Source organism: Botrytis porri, assembly GCF_014898465.1.
Source record: "Botrytis porri strain MUCL 3234 chromosome Unknown BPOR_007, whole genome shotgun sequence".
Lineage (NCBI taxonomy): Eukaryota > Fungi > Ascomycota > Leotiomycetes > Helotiales > Sclerotiniaceae > Botrytis > Botrytis porri.
Genome location: NW_024066081.1, coordinates 309,605 through 330,149, shown reverse-complemented (window position 1 = coordinate 330,149; position 20,545 = coordinate 309,605). Strand labels below are relative to the sequence as shown.

The 20,545-nt window shown below is 43.6% G+C and overlaps 5 protein-coding genes across 5 annotated transcripts; 2 read left to right on the top strand and 3 right to left on the bottom strand.

Annotated features, from left to right (window-relative positions):
- Positions 1–88: 88 nt before the first annotated feature.
- EAF01_005453 (uncharacterized protein) lies at positions 89–5,617 on the top strand. Its single transcript, XM_038913706.1, has 7 exons — positions 89–1,114; positions 1,189–2,428; positions 2,497–3,032; positions 3,104–3,314; positions 3,374–4,077; positions 4,125–5,104; positions 5,209–5,617. The coding sequence occupies exons 3-7, from the start codon at positions 3,010–3,012 to the stop codon at positions 5,241–5,243; spliced, it is 1,953 nt and encodes a 650-aa protein (XP_038770155.1). The 5' UTR covers positions 89–1,114; positions 1,189–2,428; positions 2,497–3,009; the 3' UTR covers positions 5,244–5,617.
- EAF01_005455 (uncharacterized protein) lies at positions 281–1,441 on the bottom strand (the record flags this gene model as incomplete). The annotated part of the gene is made up of 2 exons (XM_038913708.1): positions 281–902; positions 1,302–1,441. 2 exons carry the CDS (start codon positions 1,439–1,441, stop codon positions 281–283), a joined length of 762 nt encoding a protein of 253 aa, XP_038770157.1.
- Positions 1,881–2,342, bottom strand: EAF01_005454 (uncharacterized protein; the record flags this gene model as incomplete). The annotated part of the gene is made up of 1 exon (XM_038913707.1): positions 1,881–2,342. The coding sequence occupies one exon, from the start codon at positions 2,340–2,342 to the stop codon at positions 1,881–1,883; it is 462 nt and encodes a 153-aa protein (XP_038770156.1).
- Positions 5,618–5,714: 97 nt separating the features above from the next.
- On the bottom strand, positions 5,715–10,112 carry EAF01_005452 (uncharacterized protein; the record flags this gene model as incomplete). Its single annotated transcript, XM_038913705.1, has 4 exons — positions 5,715–6,634; positions 6,689–7,575; positions 7,632–9,880; positions 10,065–10,112. The coding sequence occupies 4 exons, from the start codon at positions 10,110–10,112 to the stop codon at positions 5,715–5,717; spliced, it is 4,104 nt and encodes a 1,367-aa protein (XP_038770154.1).
- A 4,951-nt stretch (positions 10,113–15,063) lies between these two features.
- On the top strand, positions 15,064–19,875 carry EAF01_005451 (uncharacterized protein). Its single transcript, XM_038913704.1, has 3 exons — positions 15,064–16,286; positions 16,338–18,918; positions 18,974–19,875. Exons 1-3 carry the CDS (start codon positions 15,249–15,251, stop codon positions 19,159–19,161), a joined length of 3,807 nt encoding a protein of 1,268 aa, XP_038770153.1. The 5' UTR covers positions 15,064–15,248; the 3' UTR covers positions 19,162–19,875.
- The last annotated feature ends 670 nt before the right edge of the window (positions 19,876–20,545 follow it).

Here is a 20,545-nt window from a genome sequence, read left to right as displayed (position 1 = left end):
GTCGTCCGCGTCATGTCCCGTGCCCCCAGCGTGCCATTTACCCCTTCAGCCCTGTCTAGATCTCCTAGAATCTGATAAGAGCCATCTACCTACCTAGGTGCCGGTATGGACGCATTGTCACGAATACATATCACAACTACCGGCAGCAGCGGAACACAATTTCCATTCATTTCATGCATACTTAGAATATCCACGGCAAGTCCCAATCTACTGAACTTGCAGAATACAAATCCATCGCTTTTCCCCTTTCATATTTACATCATAATCCCTATCAGACGGATCACGGCAAGTTTGCAGACAACAAATCAGTGAGAAGAACATTGCCAGTATTTCTTGCCACATCGCTTGCCAATTGTCCTTGAGCATCCCGAAGATTCCGGATATCTTCTCCATCAGCAGTATCACGTCCTATACCCATCGTCTCTGCCATTTGAGTGATTTGTTCCGGAAAGATATTGGTTGGAAGAGTTGAAGCGAGCCATAACAGCAGCCAGATGATTTCTTCCTGTCCTTTTTCAACTGCCACATGCAAACCACTTTTCATCTCATCCAAAGGATCTTGATAACGCAGAATGGGCTTTGCCGATAGTCCTTCTCCATCCTCGTCATCATCTACTGCACTGAGTAGATCATTAATTCCAAAAACATCACCCTCGGCACACATCGTCATGAACGCTCGAGCGGGGCGTGCTTCTGGGTGTTCATCGAGATAGGCTTCTTCAGTGATAAGAGGCAAGATGTCAAGATCTTCTTGAACGCCTCCCTCATTGTGATATCTCGTAGGAACTCGGATTCCAGAGACTGATCTTGAAGCTGAAGCCACTGAAGTTGCAATCGAACTATCACATGAAGGACAATGGAGCTTATTCAAAATTTGAGGAGATTCATCCAAAAGACATTGCCTACGTGAGAGTTAGTAAGTCAACTGATAAAGTCGGTAGATCAATGGCAAATTTCACATGCTCGAATGATGAAGCATAGAACGGCACGTGAAAAACAAGAGGTATCTTTGTGAGGTCAAAGGCGAATCCGTTGGCCAAAGACCATCATGACCAACGCTAGAGAGCGGTGTCCCTTGAGAAATGCTTTCTTTTGTATGCTTTGGACGATTATGGTATGAATACATCCGATTAGAGATGTACAATATACCCCTCGAAGAACTACCTTTAAGCTAACTTCCACGCAAAGAATATATTCCACATGTATATCTGGTTCAAATGCTTCAAGTCTCAGGCATTATGAAAGGAAATAGAAATAAACTTGGAACTTTCAGAACGAGAACAACCAAAACATATTCTTACCAATGCATATGGCATCCGCAAATCAACTGAAGGTCATCTGGAACGCTTCCCATAGAAGAGCTTCCACCTTCAAATTGCTCCAACTCCTCTGGGTCGAGTTGGACGGTCAAACTTTCCGAGCAGAGTTTGCAAGTATCCATGTTTGTGTAAAGTAAAGAAAAGTAACTGATTTAATATTGATTTATACGTTGAAAAGTTGCTATGCGGGTTGTGTTTCGAAATAAAAATTCTCATGTAAAATCGTTGAAGGTCTTTACTTTAATAGCGGGGAGCAAAAAAAAGTCATAATCTAAAAATTTCTTATCGTCTGAACGTTTCTCTTCAATCTTGTAGTCTCCTTCTAAACACTCGGAACACCACGCAAAGTCATGTCATGAGCGGGCATTCAAATCTAATTATTTAAGAAGACCAGTCCTATTCTTCGCCATTCGAATGAGACCGAACATGCATAGAGTTTGTATCTCATGCCAGGCTCCAACAAGATGGCGGTATTGATGATTTATCCCTGTCTATCTCTATCTATGCTCTACCATTCGCATCCGCTACCACTTCCGCTGGCTAGCCATCTGCTTACCCTCTTTACTTGGTTTGTATGTATTTTGTATGTGACGCCGTCGCTACCATAGGTCCTGGCTGGCCATCGACTAGCTTACTGATTCTAATCGTGGTAAAAGCAAGTGATCTTCCAACTTTCGACGCCGTGGCCTCAATATGCAAGACATCCCCCAACTGAGCAGTCCCAATATAAGTGACGTGAATATCAATGCTTGCCCCAGACTTCTCCAATCCATGTGAAGCAATCGCAAGACCTCCAGACCAGTCGACCAAACTTGCACTCACTGCCCCGTGAATGGTACCTCGAGAATTGACATGATTGTTTTCCACCGTCAAGCGCGAGATAACCAGACCTTTGGTAGCCGATATGATTTCAACATGTGCGAGAAGGAAGTCGTAGATGGGACTGTTGCCTTTCATATTATCCCATACTTTCTTGACGTGGATCAATTCTTCCGTTGGGTTATCCATGGCGACGGTACTCATTGTCAATATTCAGTTGCCTGGACTGCGGCGAAGGGGTAGTCGTCAGCAATGGCGAAAATGTACGTATACGCGTGTAACAAAGTCTTGGGATTTCGCATGCTGTCAATAAATACTCTTATTCGGACAAAGGATATAGTAGACCTATAATTACCTGTTTAAGCCCAAGGCTATCCAAATGGAAATGTGCAGGAATTGCTCAGGAATATCAAGGAAATCGAAAGAACCCTGAGAGAGATGGAACTGGTGAACAGACAGACCGGTTGGTTGTACGAGTGCGAGACAAACCGCTGCCCAGAAACGTCAGCGGGGTTTAGGCTGTGCATCGCATCATCTCAATTTCACATTGTGATATGCATTGAGCCATAATTTGAACTCAAAACTCCTCCATAAACCTTTGAAATAATCCAGAATCTGGCTTCCTCTTCCTCTTCTTCCTCCATAATCCAATTCCGACCAAGAAACAATTATTGGTTTGGTACAATTCACAATTGTTACGTGTTTTGCAACATCTTGCGCCGGCTTCAGTATTTATAGTGACATAAACTAGGAGGGGTATCCACAGCTACCTAATACCGATAGGTATCTCAACCTGCCTCCTGAATTACGGACCCAACAATTCAAGTCTTTTGGACTGCGAAAGTCAAGACCAGAATAACAATCCGCAAAGATGAATATCATTAAGTTGCAGAGGTATGTGAACAGTCCAAGAGACCGATTGATTGGCTCGAGGCTGCGTTTGTCTAACCTGGCTTCATTTATAGGAAGTATCCTCAATTCCAACAAGATGAGATCTTCGGTCTCCAAGATGCTTTCCGTAAACTCGACGTTGACGATAAGGGATACATTGACGAGGCCACGGCTATTAAAGCTACACAAGGCAGTGAAAGACAACCATACGATGTTGTTAGACAAGCTTTGAAAGAGGTCGAGCTTGATTCATCTCGAAGAGTCGAGCTGGAAGATTATGTAGGAGTAAGTTTAGGCAAACACTTATCTGGCACATTGAAGAATGTCGACTAATCAAATCCAAGCTTATCTCAAAACTCCGCGTTTCTTCACCAGCACAGCAGCGCATGTCAACTGGTCCACAGAGTCCTGCTCGTGGAGGAATTGTATCGCAACAAACCGGAGGAGCTGGAAGCGGGCATGCTTCAAAGGCAAGCGTCAGCGGTCGTATTCAAGTCCAAGGATCTTCTTCGAACGTTACCCATACCATCAACGAAGATGAGCGAACAGAATTTACCCGTCATATCAACGCAGTGTTGGCAGGCGACGCAGATATTGGCTCGCGTCTACCATTTCCTACAGATACCTTTGAGATGTTCGACGAGTGCAAGGATGGTCTCGTATTAGCTAAATTGATCAACGACAGTGTACCGGATACTATTGATGAGCGTGTGCTGAATCGTCCCGGAAGGAAGATCAAGACCCTTAACGCATTCCATATGACCGAGAACAACAACATCGTTATTGAATCTGCGAAGGGTATTGGTTGCTCGGTGGTCAATATTGGTAGTGGAGACATTATCGAAGTTCGGGAACATTTGATTTTGGGTCTGATTTGGCAGGTCATCAGAAGAGGTCTGTTGAACAAGATTGATATCAAGCTTCATCCTGAGTTATACAGACTCTTGGAAGACGACGAGACACTGGAACAATTTTTGAGATTGCCCCCTGAGCAAATCTTACTCAGATGGGTCAATTATCATTTGAAGGCCGCAAATTGGCCACGAAGGTAAGATCAATCTCAAGAGTATCTAGAGCTTACTAACATTCTATTAGAGTTGCGAACTTTTCCAGCGATGTAAAGGATGCTGAAAATTACACTGTTCTTCTTTCTCAGATTGCGCCGGAGTGTTGCGACCGAGCACCATTACAAACACGCGATCTTCATCAGAGAGCAGAGCAAGTTTTACAGAACGCCGATAAATTAGACTGCCGAAAGTTCCTTACACCTAGCTCCCTGGTGGCAGGAAACCCTAAGTTGAACTTGGCTTTCGTTGCCAATCTCTTCAATACCCGTCCAGCACTGGATCCTATCACAGAGGAAGAAAAAGCCCAGGTTGATGATTTCGATGCTGAGGGCGAGAGAGAAGCGAGAGTCTTCACTCTCTGGTTGAACAGTCTTGATGTGCAACCAGGTGTAAACTCGCTATACGAAGATCTCAAAGATGGTACTATTATTTTGCAGGCATACGACAAAGTTATCAAGGGCTCTGTTAACTGGCGTCATGTGAACAAAGTGCCTGCTGGTGGAGAGATGTCGAGATTTAAGGCTCTAGAAAACACAAACTACGCTATCGAACTAGGGAAGCAAAACCGTTTCTCCTTGGTCGGCGTGCAAGGAGCAGATATTTACGATGGTCAACGAACTCTCACTCTTGGTCTCGTCTGGCAATTGATGCGCAGAGATATTTCCGAAACCCTCACAGCCCTCGCTCAACGTCTTGGCAAGCGCGAAATTTCAGATGCAGAAATGATCAAGTGGGCAAACAACATGTCACAGAAGGGTGGAAAGAGTTCTACTATCCGCTCTTTCAAGGATCAATCAATTGGAACTGGTGTCTTCCTTCTCGATGTTTTGAACGGGATGAAGAGCAGTTACGTTGATTACGATCTCGTAACACCAGGAAGAACCGAGGATGATGCTTACATGAACGCTAAGTTGAGTATCAGTATTGCGAGAAAGATGGGTGCAACAATTTGGTTGGTTCCGGAGGATATTTGTCAAGTTAGAAGTCGCTTGGTGGTCACCTTCATTGGTATGTTTGTTTTTTTGTGTTTCTTCCTTCCTTTCTTTCTTTCATCCATTCCCCTGTGAAACGATCTTGCGAAAATGAGAGCTCTAACACTTCCTTCCTTCTAGGTTCTTTGATGGCAACAGCAGAGAAGATGCAGTAAATTAGTTGATGTGGTGGGATGGGATAAGATGGAATGGAATGGGATGGAAAGGGAAAGCGGATTTCCAAATCGGTGGATGGATGGATGGATGGTGAGAAATTACGATAGCCATGCTAGTTGATGATATTTAGTAAAAAGTGTGTACAGGCGAATCAATGACTGTAGGACAATAGAAAAGCATTGGTAGTTATTTTCATCTCATGCGAGAGCACGAGAAAGAAAAGGGTGGATTCTTGATGATTTGATTTGATTTGATTTGATTTGATGATGAGACAGCGCGTTTTTCATGAAAACAAACTACTATAGCTACATTATACTAAATGCTATATTGCACTGCACTCATTTACTCACTTTATGAAAGCGATAGGTAGGTAAATATACTTGTTTTGATAACTATTAGATACTATTGTAAACAAAACCTGCTAGAATTCTCCCTCCCCTCCCCATCGCCCTGCCCATCAAAAGAAAGAATCAAGCCTGCAAAGCCATCTCCTCCCTACTCGCAAAACTGCCCCCCTTCCACGACGCCTTCGGATCGCTCCTCTGATCCACCTCCCTCTCTTCACCCGCTTTTCCCCACCCGCCACCTCCAGGTGTGTGAATAATAATGCGCTCTCCCGCTTTCATGGCCGCGGTATTTTTACCCCCGAGATTGATGCGGCGTTCTTCGTACTGTGTTTCTTGGGTTTCTTTTTCCTTAGTTTCAGACTCCGGCTCCCGCAACAATAAATCCGATCTCCCCCTATCACTCCTCGCCACCTTCCGCACCCAGATATTCAACCCGCATTGTGCGTCTGCGCCCCCCTCAAGCCCATACGGTCTGTAGACTCTTCTCTCACTCAAAATAGATACCTGAACCGGGATTCTAAATTCGATATCGCGGATGACTCCATCTCCACCCCTATATTTTCCCTCTCCTCCACTTCCAGCGCGGAGAGAAAATTCTTTCAACAAAACCGGATAGCGGCGTTCGAAGACTTCCGCGTCTGTGATGCGCGTATTCGTCATGTGCGTATGCACACCACTTGTTCCATCCCAGTGTTTTCCGGCACCGCTTCCACCGGCGATAGTTTCGTAGTATCCGAAACCCTTGACGTGTTTTTGGCCGTCGACGTTGCCGCCGAAGCCGAAGGTGAGATTATTGCAGTCGCCTTGGGAGGCGGCGCAGGCGCGAAAGGCGCGGAGAATGACGTCTGTGACGCGTTGAGAGGTGAGGACGTTGCCGCCTACAACGGCGGCTTTGTCTGAGGGGGAGAGGAAGGATTTGGGTGGGATGAGGACGGTGATTGGTTTGAGACAGCCTTGGTTGAGGGGGATGTCTTCACTGATGAGACTGCGGAGGCAGTAGATGATTGCGCTGTAGGTTACGGCTTGGGGGGCGTTGGTGTTTGCTTGAGGTTTGTTAGTTGGTGGGGAGGTAGATGGAGATTTGGTAAAGCACTTACCGTATACTTCTGGACCTGTTCCCTCGAAATCGAATACCGCTTCTCCTTTTTCTGCATCAATTGTGATTTTCAATTGGATCGGGCTACCGTCATCCATGTAGTCGATTGCAGATAGATCTTGTCCTTCGAATCGCTTGCTAACATCTTTCAGGAGATTTCTCACACTAAGCTCGGCGTTATTCTGAATATTAACCATATAAAAGTTTACCACTTCCTCGCCATATTCCTCAATCAAAGTACTGATAAGATTGATGCCCTTCATGTTACTAGAAATTTGAGCTTTGAGATCTGAGATATTATCTGCCAAACATCGTGTTCCACTGCATCCTTGATACTGTGCAGGTTCGTGAAGGAGAAGCTGTGTCATTCTTTCCTCATTAAAGTGACCTGCACTAACTAGTTTCTCAGACTTGATTGCGGCTCCTTCTTGGTATAATTCTCTTGAGTGTGGAGGCATACTACCGGGAAGAATACCACCAATATCAGCATGATGGGCTCTAGAAGCGACGTAGAAAAGAATTTTATCACCGGCCGGGTCAAAAGCAGGGGTGATGACAGTAATATCAGGAAGATGTGTTCCTCCATATTCAGGATGATTGGAAACTATAACGTCTCCTTTGACAAGCTTGCCTTTCCAAATCTCAGCTTGACGTTTGACGCAGGTAGACATTGAGCCCAGATGGACTGGAAGATGTGGAGCATTAGCTACTAATCCACCAGTAGAGTCGAACAATGCGCATGAATAGTCGAGCCTCTCCTTGACGTTTGTGCTGACACTGGTTTTTTGAAGTGCTCTACCCATCTGTTCTGCAATGGCCATGAACCTATGAGCAAAGATACTAAGCATGATAGGGTCTACTGATTCTGTTTCATCTTTGGCCGAGGATCTGAGAATTATTAGCAAACATGTCCTATTACCACATAATATTGCTGCAAAACTTACTTGTCTTTGCTTTCATGTTCACCAATGTTTATCACTACGTGCGTTTCGATTATCAATGCGCTTGCACCGGGAGTAATGACAACAGTCTGTGTTCCATCTGCAAGAATTGCTGGTCCCTTGATTCGGTCACCAGTATCAAGATCTTCCAGCTTGTAAATGGGGGTATCTTGTCGGCCACCCTCAAAGTATACTTGAGACCTCTTGTACTCTTTTTTGCCAGTTTCAACATCCTTAGGGTTGATCTCCTTCAATTGTTGATCCACCGTCTTTTCAAGCCCCTCAAAGCTCTTTCCAATACCACGAACTCGAACATCGTCTACAATGATATCTCGATCGGGTAAAGTAAAACCGAACTCTTGTTGATGCTGTTTGATGAAAGCTTTTCCGTAAGCCCATTCATCACCACCAAATTCCTCTACATCTTGCTTCTCAGGTTTGACAACCATCAATGCAGATTCAGTACCACGGTATCTCATATTTAGATATTGCTCGTGAACTATAGAACTATCTTGGAAGCCTTGTGATTTTAGGGCATTGGTCGACTTTTGTTCGAGCTCCTCGATTTTCTTCTTCAAGTAATCTCGTGACTCTCCATCATCAGACCATATCTTTGATTCTGGTTCTTGTTCCTCGTCGACTACATCAGCTAAAGCCATACCATACGCTGACAGGACCGATGAATAGCGATGAACAAGTATCTGACGTATACCCAAGCTCTCAGCAATGGCAACTGCATGTTGTCCACCAGCACCTCCAAACGTAGCGAGGCGGTGCTTGGATGTATCAAAACCCTTCGCTTCGGTTAAAGATCGGATGGGACGGGTCATGGTTTCGTTCGCGACAGTCAAGAATCCGTAAGCGACTTCATCAGCAGTCATATTTTTACCCATCTCCTTGTTGACTTGTTCGGCCAGTTCTTGAAGAAGCTTCTCACTTGCTGTAATATCGAGACCCTCATCTTCATTCTTTCCGAAAATCTTTGGAAAGAAATCGGGAATGAGTCGACCTAAGAAAAGATTCGCATCGGTAACCGCAGCTGGTCCTCCCTTTCGATAACATGCAGGTCCAGGATGTGCACCAGCTGATTCTGGTCCAACCACGAACAAACCATTTTTAAAGAATAAACGCGAACCACCACCTGCAGCTACAGTATTGATATCGAGTTGAGGAGACTGAATAGTCACACCGGCTGTAGTAGTCTCAAAGACATGTTCATATCTTCCTGAGCCATATCGAGAGACATCGGTAGAGGTACCACCCATATCAAACCCAATTACAGGTATCTTAGTCTGAGGGTCATATGAAGTAAGTGCATATCCTACAACTCCTCCAGCGGGGCCCGAGAGAATTGCTTTAAGGCCCGAGAAGTTGTCCACATCTACCAGACCTCCATCACTCTGCATAAACTCGCACCGAGCTCCTTTTGCTCCCTTTGCATTCTTCACGCTTTCCGCCCCGAGGCCACCTTCAAACCCTTTGGAAAATCCGGCGATATACTTTTTGATCGCGGGTGTTAAATATGCATCAGCACATGCCGATGTGGCTCTCGGGACCAATTTGATCATAGGCATCAGTTCATGACTGAGAGATACATGCTCAAATCCAATCTCTTTCGCAATTTTACCAACCAAGGCTTCGTGGTCAGGGAATGTATAACCATGCATCAAACAAACTGCTATACTTCTAATTCCTTTATCGAAAACTTCCTGTAATTGTGACCGGATGGTTTGTTCTTCAGGACGCTGCAATATGCGTACAGCTTCGGAAGATAAACCCCGCACCAGATCTTGGTCTTGTGTACCACTGGCTTCAACTTTGGTGATACTTCGCTCCGGATCTTCAGCGTAATCTTCCAACGTAACCCGTTCGTCAATCTCCACCACAAATTCGTACAAGACGTCAGGTTTTTTGATCGCGAGATCAAAAATCTTAGGTCTTGATTGATTGCCAATTTCCAGACAATCTTTGAATCCCTTCGTCACCACCATAGCAATTTTTTCGCCCTTTCTTTCCAGTAATGCGTTCGTAGCTACGGTGGTTCCCATTCGAATGGATTCTATTTGTGAAGTATCTAAAGGTTCTCCACGAGGAATATCTTTATTGAGGAATTTGGACATCAGCCGCCTGATACCTTCCAGGGGGGCATCGTCGTAGTTGGAAGGGTCTTCAGATAGGAGTTTGATAATCACATCATCCTCCATCTTCCCCGTGCCTGGATTTCCCACACAGTCGGTGAAGGTTCCACCACGCTGTGCTCATTGTTAGCATAGTGCTGTGGAATTGCCAAAACCACGAAATTGCTTTACATCTCCTTGGATGTTCAAAGGCTAGACCATAATGCCCGGAATATGCCATAGGATCAATATAATGCAGTCTACCTTCTACAAGTGTCACAGACTAACGAAAGCTATGATAGAGATTTGTTCCACGTACATCTATGGCAATTCTAATTCCGCCTTGCGTTTGCTTGTGTTCACCCATCTTAACTAAGTGTGTTGAAAGACTGTGAGGGATGTGTGAGATCGAACGATGAAGTGGCAAAACGTAATGTATCACGAAAGTCAAAGCTGGCTGTCAAATGATGCTAAAAGGGTATCAAAATATAAGATATGTTTCTTCACAAGAGGTTGTATCACTCTGCTCGGTACCATGAATCATATATATCAAAATCCGAAGCGGCGTTTGTACTCCGCGGTGGGAGACGGTGTTGAGATTCCGATGATGGATCAAACAATAATGACATTAGTAAACAAATTCTTATCTCTTATCGTGAGTGAGGGGCTGAGTGAGGGGCATGATGGGCTTCACAAATTACAACACTTTGGAATACATCGCAGTAATCTACGAGCAACTGTTTTGCTATCTGTTTCTCGTTGGACTCAAGCATATAGTAGTTTTTGGATTGTCATTAATGGGAGAAGTGGAGTATGCTTGTGAAGTACGTCAATCATGCTGTTCCTCCAAGCTTTCCTCCTCCTCTTTCCAAACCATCTCGATACCGGCACTTGAAAATTATATGTTATGGACTGGAAATCACTCTTTCCCATGCAATGACCCGAGGTTGCTTGCTTTGAATCCATATACTGGAAATCTAAGCATCATTGAGGGGGAGCATGCATTTGTAATGACAGACTTCAAACCCGATGGCTTTTTTGGAGAGCTTTGATTGGAATGATCCTCAAGAATGATCAGAGGTCTGTTCAAATCACATTGAAAGGCTTAGTTCGACGACGTTTGGCTCTTCAGATCGATAAATACCTCAGCAGCTTTAAGACAAAGCCACACAGCACAGACTGTAAATCTCCAGCTGCACATCAAGGCATGCCCAGGTGCCCAAAGCAACTATGTGGCTTGATCTTCAATGATGTGATCAAGAACTGCTCATTTCCAAGGTCTCTTGAGGTCCAGTCTGTATGAGCGGAGCTTGAATCCACCCTGTCCCAAGATTTCCCCTTGGGTATTCGTCTACTATCGCTACAGCCCCATACATGTTCAGTAGCAGCACCCTTGTTCACAGCATCGAGAACCATGACTATCGAGTTCGAGGATGAACTACTCCAGGAGTATTCTGAAACCGAACCTTTACACCATATTCACGCATTGCTTCGCAAATCAGACCTGGACTCTTACGATTGGTACATATTTAATCTCGCAAAACCTGGTAGCAAGCTGTTACGACAGGTTTAGTGTTTAATACTCAATGGAAGATGCACTTCAAGCTATCGAACCGACTCGGGAAACAGGCATTCGGAATCCTTGGTTGGGACTTTGGAACATTAGGATTTCCGTTCGGAAAAGACAGCCTCGGTATTAAACAGAGTCCGTGGTCTTCATCAGATTGCTATCTCATTTCATATGAGATTGAATCGTTTTTAGGTTTTCGATAACAAGTCTGCTATGTATGACAACCAAGTCAATCAAGTCAATTAAGTCAACCAGGTCAATCAAATCAATCAAGGGTTTGAGTTGTGCCGAGAAAAACGGACAGAAGGGAGCCGATGGAGTAGAAGAAGATGAAACTTGAGAACAGACAATGCGCCAAGAACGTTGGCAATCGTTCGTAAGGTTCAACGATTATGGCTAGATCGAGCCTTACGTTATTTCCTAGTAAGTTTTCACAGAGCCATGATAAAAGTACTAGATCTCTAACGGCCAGATGAACGAGCCGTCTTCTCAATGATTGATCAAAAGCCATGTGGCATGTATCACCTAGAAAGGAAATGGGAGCTAACCATCAGATACTCGCATCTGACACAAGTAGGGTCAGTAGGAACCCTCTTCGATCATACATGGTATTCTCCGTTGGATTGATTTCGCGAATGGATCGGTAATCGATGACTGTATTATGGATGACTTTTCCATGGAAGGAGGTGCTTTGATTATGTATCGTAAGTCAGAGAAGAATCCTAATGTAACCAACAACTCGGCGAACTATACAGAAAGGGTAAGTTGTGAGAAGATTACACAATCCTTCTAGATCACGCTAATCGTAAGCTATTTAATCTATCTACAGGTATCTATAATTGGGATGTACCTTGGCTTACCATCATCATGCAATAGATCCGAAATAGATTTGTTCTATAGATTGTGATTCTGTGTATATTGTTTTCAGTAGTAGTGTAATGAATGATGTATTAGTTAGCCTTGAGGATTCGACCGTTTGTCAACATAATACTAGAAAGATAGCCAAACCGAAGAAAACAATATTACAACGGCGAGGTTGAGCATCAGATGAAAATGACACAGCAGTACTAGTATCTGTGTGAAATTGCAAGAAGATCTAGGAATCGAATTTGGGGAGGAGCTCATGTTGTTTCAGTACACCTTAAAGAGCAAGTCCAAGGGCTCAAAGCTAACCCACACTCGAAACAAAGTTTGCCCTAGAGATCTGTCGAGATTGCAAAGTGATTGTTGAAGGTAGATATTCGATGATTGTACGCAAGTGAATCCTTCTAGTGAACTCAAAAACGGCGGATCTACATATGTTTCGTTTCTCTTCTTTGGCAATGAGAGAGGTTAGGCATCGGAGAATTTCGAACGTTCATATCAAGCGGTTTACCCCTAAATTTCTGAGAGCTAGCAAGATGTGAAACGACATCAAATCGTTACCGTATTGAGCATGCGATTTAGCTCGATGGGCCGCGGGATGCGGATATCGACAGTGAGTAATGTAAATGCATGAAGATAAGAGAGGCTATTCGAGTTCCAACTTGGAGGTGGGTAATTGCCTAGATAGTGCGTGGAGATGTACAAAATTCAACATAATGCATGCATACAACAAACCCATTTGCACATAGATCTACGACATAGCCATTTACAATCGTTGATATTGTGGGTTGCCATTCTTTGGTTGATAGTCCGGTCCGTCCCCTTTACGGCAACGGAGCAGATGTTGTACAGGCAAGACAAGATATGATTAGACTTTGTACCATGCTGAAAAGTGTTAATAAGCTTTGGTCCCTTGGAAGCAGTTTTCGTAAGCATGATTCAATGCACCAAAATAGCAAAAAGCTACCATGGTGAATATATGGAGTAATTTGGAGTAACAGAGTGTGAGATGATTCAATGAAGCTGGAAAAAAGCTGGTAACGGTTACGTCGGTCCTGCACGTCTGCTCGAAAAGGGGAAGTTTGGGATGGGTAGAAAGGGCTTCTCCAAGAAGTACCAAGACCTCCTTTGGGCCTCTAATCCCTGATTCGCATGGTGATGGCGATTTATCCTTGTAGTTCACATGTTTTACTCCTTGTCACTTCATGGCCGTGATCATGTACTTTCCTTCGTACCTTGCACCCATTTTTGGCACGGATCGAAGGCCCAGTTTATCCAGTTTCTTACTTCATCATCAAATCATCGTCCGCGAGAGTCAAGAGTTGTCTAACCAGTCTAACCAGTCTAACCACAATGCTCCCAAAAGAGTATATACCCCCTTGCGCCGTGCCCTTTTGACCATCCCGGGCCTTGTCTTGCACTATTTGGATGCTTGGTACGATGAGAAACGCTGCTACCACCACAGAATATCCATTCCCTTATCCAGAATACGCACCCGCCGGAATGGAAAAGGGAGTGATAGAATTCAGACCACTTGCAGCTTCAATCTCAATTTTGCCAAATTTCTTGACCGACCTTTCAACTTGTACTTTGCTTTACTCATCAAGAGCCCCCAGAGTTCACGTTTTGAGTTTTGAGTTTTATGTATTTCTTGGATTCTGACTTTGCCTTCGCCCACTCACTCCATTTCTTGCCCATATTTTGTTTAGACCGGTTATTATTGGATTTTCTGTCACTGCAATCAAATCTATGTATGATTCATGTCAATATTCATCAGGCACATTACCTTGATTGATGTTACTGCCGCCAATCCGAAGCCGGTGCCGGTATATGTACCCCTCCAACGATATCGTACAATAAACGCCCAGGGATATCCGACATTGTACTGTCTGTCTCAAATAGAAGCATCGCGGAGTCAAGTGAGCTTGATCTGAGGGAACCGTCTTAACTTGACAATACCTTGTTGAATCCTATCATCATTCAATATACATCGGGATTTATATAGGATAGGACTGCTGGGAGCAAAGAGCGCATCGTTCATTGAATTGTAACAGCATTTTTTACCGACAAACTCTATATATTGATCATCTGGAAATCGTGGAACCTCTCAGCAACACATTGTATGATCAAACCAAAGATCGCATTGAACATTGGGAGGAAAACAACTCTGATTTTGGAGATACCACTCTGGAAGACAATGATTCCTAAAAGAGAGGTTTGAGCAAGTCTCCATTCATATATTCCTCTTCCAGGTCAGGTGGGTGTTGATCAATATAGCTGTTGTTCAACAGTTGCTGTGATGCATACGGGAGTGCAATGAATTAGGAATAGATGTGCTAATATTGATTTATTGATCGTCCAGGCAATTTCGAATACCTCCACTCCACTTCACCCGCTTCAATTGGTCCCCTACAAATCACAACCCTCGATTAGAAAAGTGGCACGTTCCGATTCCAGTGCCAGACTCCCAGCACAAATATCATACATACTTGTGTATTTAGTTAAGACGTCGCCGTCCGGATTCTGCACCTACCACAGGCGATACTATATATAAAACTCAACATCGACAAGTCGGGGTCAACATCATAACTGGATAGAGAATACGCTCAATCCCACTCCCACTCTCAATCTCCATCTCAGTTTCATCAAAGAGGGAAGAAGGAACGGAAAAGGGAAGGGGAAGAAAGGGGACGAAATCCATTTTTTGTTCTAGGAAAGCAGATCGGGTTGAAATAACAAAATCAGGGAAAAGGGTAGATCTTCATTCTTTTCTCTCGTGGGGATTTACGTAGGAGGTTGAAGGAAAATCATCCAAATCGAAGTCGCAATTTACACACAGAGTCAAGTCGCCTTATATTGTTATTATTATTAGTCGCAGCAAGCAAGAAAAAAGAGAGAACCAGATTGGCTTGCGAGTAAAATACAAGGGGACAAGGAAGGAACTTACCATAACGGATCATATAGAGCTAGTCACTTCTCTAACCCAAATAGGATTAGCTCATTCTTGATACAGTACAATTTACTATCCACTTATCCACCAATTTTAAACCTCGACTTCTGTTTCCGACAATGCCATCGTTATCTTACAGTACAACAACAGAGGATCGTCTGCCATATCCACTACCTACGAACAATTCCGTATCGAACTCGAGATTTAACAATTCTTCTGCCAATTCCACTTTGAATGCACCGGTCAATCGTCTCCAACGCAAACCTTCGTTTGGGAACTCTCGCCAGATTGCGCCCCCTCCTCAAAATGAATCTCACGATGCAATAGGGGAATCGCGAAGACAGCCGAGGCAACCCCATAGCCGCTCTAGTAGTACAAGCGGTGTTAAAGAACCATCCGGAAATTTTAATCGGTGGAGTCAATCGACAACTTCAAGTGCCGGAGGACATATTCGGAGTCGCTCTAATTCAATCTCACGATTAAGTTTGGGCGGATCTGGATTAAATGGGAATGGTGTTGGCCAATCTCCCCCACGAAAATTACAAAAGAGTCGACCTTCAATTGATTATAGCCCTCAGACGAGAAGACCGACAGACCGACCCGCGAATCCCCCTCTACCGCCATCCCTCCCTCCGATTATTACTCTGCCAATTGATCAGCAACCTGGAAACCATTCCCCATCGCTGTCAAGTGCTTTGACCCCTTCTACGGCTGGATTGTTATCGGCCGCTGTTCACCAGACTGTACCCGATTACTTTGAAAAAACTTGGGAAGGTTCTAGACCCAGAGACATCTCTCAACGACGATCGCCTTCAAGGTCAGGAAATCACAGTATTAGTCCTTCACCGATATCCCCTTCCTCGACTGAAACCGCAACACGCCGTCCACCATCCGAAGAGGAATCACGACTGGCGAAGGGCCATTCAAGGAACCGTTCAAGGGCCGAAAAGAGTAGTAGTTCTTCTCGAGGCTCCAAGCAGCCCTCGCAAAAAGCCATGTTGTCCAAAGCTTTGCAGAAAGCGAATACGGCAGTATTACTTGACAATGCACAAAACTACGAAGGCGCCATGCAGGCGTATTCTGAGGCGTGCAACTTGTTACAGCAAGTTATGGCTCGTAGTTCAGGAGATGAGGATCGACGTAAGCTGGAAGCAATTGTGAGTATCGAGTTGGTAAATCAATTATTTACCGCTAACTAACGATTTCAGCGTAATACTTATACTAGTCGGATAAATGAATTGGCGAAGATTACTCCCGAATTAAGTGACGAAAAGGCACTTCCTGCCAGGCCCGAAAGCACAGACTTTAGATCGGAATACAGACCAGGCGAGCTTCCAATGGGTGATGAAGATGATGAGCCTGCTATCATAGAGACGGCCACAATGACGAGAATAGTTAACGATGCTTCTCACCCAAGCGAATCTCAGCGAGACCGATCATATTCGAGAAATCGTCAATCGCACTCACGAGGCGAATCTTCGACCTTCGAGCTTCCCCAGACACAGAGTAGAAGCCACCCCGACCAACGATCCAATTACTTCTCTAGATATAATCAATCTCAAGGACGAAACATTGAAACGAACTTGGCCGTACCTATGGAAAGCCAGTACATGCCACCACCTCTGTCTCCAAGGCGACCCGTGTCACCGATGACATATGGGCCATCGAGCTCTGGCCATCGAAGACAGAAGTCTTCCGAACCGCCAAGCCCGAAGTCTAATTCTAACTTGTCTGCTCCGTCTCCATCCAAAGGGCACACACGAGCACCGAGTAATGAATCCATGTCGTGGTTAGATACCATTGATGAGTCTGGCGGATCAGCTGCTTCATCTGTACATTCTAGATCTTCGTCACTACATGTAAGGAGGAAACATATTCGTGCTTCTAGCGGTCAAACCGAAGCAGAATTCGATGCAGCACTGGATGCTGCCGTTGAAGCGGCTTATGACGATGGCTTCGAGCCTGTAAATTATGACGACGATGATGACAATGAAGAACTTGTAGCAAGTGTCAGGAGAAAGATTGAGCTGGCAAAAGAAAGGGTGCGCCAAAACGAACGAGAAGCTGCTATAGAGGATGCACATGAAAGGGAACGAAAACGATTGTATCAACAAATGCAAGAGCCACATATTGGTCCACTTGATGACTATGAGGGAAATGAGTCAGAAGAGGAAGAGAGGATGCTTGAAGAGATGACTAGAGGTTACGTAATGGATGATTTTGAATTCGGTCTACAGTCAAAATCGGCTCTGCCTAGGGAATCTGATTCCAGTGGGTCGTTTTCCGGTCGGACTTGGCATAGCTCCAGTGGTTCCATACCCCCGCTCACCAATATCGCCGGAGCACCAACAACATCACCAGTTGTTTTATCGCAGCCTCAAATTCAACCCCCTCACCCACCGCCCTCTCAAGCATTGCCTGCACCACCAACCCTTGATGATAGCCCGGCAAGAAAAAGTAGTCCAGCGCAGAGTGTTCGAAGCAGAAGGCTATCTGGTCAGAATGCTAAACAATTAAAAATTGAGACATCATCAAGGTTGATTGCAGTCCAAAATGCTCCCTTGACTCTGCCTCCATCGATGCCGCCACCACAAATTCCTGATGGCTTTGCAGGTCCTAAGACTGCCGGCTTACTACAACACGGACTAGGTTCAATCAGCCTTCGAACAGCTATTCCCACACGACATGGTTCAATTTCAGGACCAAGCTCTTCAGATTATACTTCTCCTCCGACAGCGTTCCTCACTCAGACACTCACAAATGATAGCATCGACAACTTCAACTCTATACCTCGATCAGGATCACCAAACCGTTCCCACTCAAGAGCAGGACTGCGAAAGAATTTTTCTTCGTCAAGTTTGAAGAATGCCCGAAGTCATACTATGTCGATTTCCAACATGGACGAATTTGGTGATGTCATACCACCTACGCCAATGACTGGACAAGGTAATCATATCAATGGAAGAATGCCCGCCATGCCCACTCTACCAACACCGATTGCCGCTGCATTCAAAGAGAAGATGAACGGTGCACCTACTGGAGGCCTTTATCTTTTCAACAATGATCTTCACTCTCCAGAAAGTCCTGGTTCACCAAATCCGATGAGTGCAGGTGCACCAATTCCATTAGAGCCTTGTCCAACGGAATATCTCCTTCGTCCATTCTGGCTTATGCGCGCTTTGTATCAAACCATTGCGCATCCGAGGGGTGGCTATTTATCCACTAAATTGTTCATACCTCGAGATGTATGGCGTGTGAAGGGTGTTAAGATTAAGGGAGTCGAAGACAAAATCGCTAGTTGTGACTTCCTTACAGCAGCTTTGATGAAGCTAGGTCAAGTTGATACTTGCGATGCTGATGCGGTTTTGGAAGAAATGCAAGCTTTAGAAGGGATTCTAGAACAGGTCCAAATCACGCTCAGTAAAAAGCTAGGCAATGAAGTGGGCGTGCATAGCTCAAATGGGATGTTTAAAGATGCAACTATGGGTGATCCTATGGACTTTGCTAGTACGAGTACCAAATCTGGCAGTGTATCTAGCAAGACATCTTCGTTCTCATGGAGACGCTTACGTTCGAAGAATTCTGCTATGGGTCTCGCCAACAATTACTCAAACAAGGTCACGTCTCCTGAGATACCCAAGGAGGGGTTAACTATGGGTACATTGCCTATGACGTCTGCCCCTAGATCTCGATTCGCCAAGCGAGATGTTAGTCAGGTGCTATTTTCTGGACCGAATGCAAATTATATGAGTGCTTTGGCGAAGCTATTTGACGCTGCACAAGCTATTGGTATGTAACAATCTTACCACACTTTGATCACCCACAAAACTAACTAGATGAAAAGATCAAATTGCACGTCAAGTTGAAGATCCTGGCCTTCGCCATGCAGACAAAACCCAAGTTGGACTCGAACTTTGCACACGTCACGCAGCTGAGTTCTTCGGATTTTACATCTGTCGTTTTGTGTTGAATGATATCTCATTACTTTTGGACAAGTTTATCAAAAGAGGAAGTGAATGGGTTCTAGTGTGAATCTTGCATTTATTATTCGCGGTGATTATTTTTGGATGTTATTGAGCTTTAGGGATTAAGAGCTGGAATGATACGTTTGAGGAAGAAAGTTCATGCTTTCTAATATTTTTTATTGTGGGAACTCTCTGTGACAAGGATGATGGAATTGGAATGGAGTATCATGTTGTGAATGGGCGTCTTTGGAATGGATGGAATTATATTATACCTAGGTACTTGCCATATAAAGTTATGGATGTGGGTTCTTGGGATGGATGGGTGGTGGCGGCTTGCATGCATTCGTAATTTTTGATGAATGATACCATTACAGAGAAATTGAAGGAAAAGATTGGATTGATGAAGTGGAGGAGTTACATCATATGATATGAAGAGAAGGAATATAAAGGGATCAAGAGGAGTAAGAGAATAGAAAGAGGAATTTTATGATCGAAGGGCTTTTGTATAGCTGCCCATTTGCGTATATTTAGATATCTATCTAATATCTATCAATACTGGTCTGGTGTTGGTGTTGGTGAATGATCATTGGACGATGGGTGAAGAGATGAATATGGAGAGGAGGAAGGAAGAAGAAGGAAAAGGGAAGGATATGAGGAGAAGAAATGAGTGTTGGACTTTGAGAGAGGAATGAATTCAAGGATATATTTATATTTAAAATTTATATTATATGAACGAACGAACGAACGAGTATTCAATTATATTATATAGTATAGTATAGTATCGTATAACTTAGTATAACTTAATACAACTTAGTATAGTATAACTTAGTATAACTTAGTACGTTTATTATATATATTGTATTATATTATATTGTATTATATTATATTGTATTATATTGTATTATTGTATAAATTATATTATGATATGTTATATCTCTATTATAGGTACTATTATACTATTATATTATTAAATTGTTATATTTAATATACCTATATAGTATCTATCTCGAGTAGGGTGTTATAACAGTATTCAACATACCGCGTCACATGGCCAAACAGTCATATAATGGACCTAAAGGATCTAGGGGATTGAAGAATAAATATCTAGATCTATAAGATTCAAAAGATTTAAGTAGAATAGAGCTTCATAATTCTATAGAAAATAAAGATTTATATAAGGAATAAGGTTTTTTTATATATAGAGCTTTATATTTAAGAATAATTATTAGTTTTATTATTATAATTATAAGAATTACAATTAGTTATTAACCTTATTGAATTCCTACTTAAAGTCTAATCTAAATCATTTCAAGAGATTTCTAATTATTTCCATATAACCCTAAAGATAGCTCCTATAATACTTTGAGTATTATTTCTGCTTTAAGTACTAATTCGATAATCTATCGCTGAAATATAATAATTAGAAATATCTCTATAGAATAATTGACATT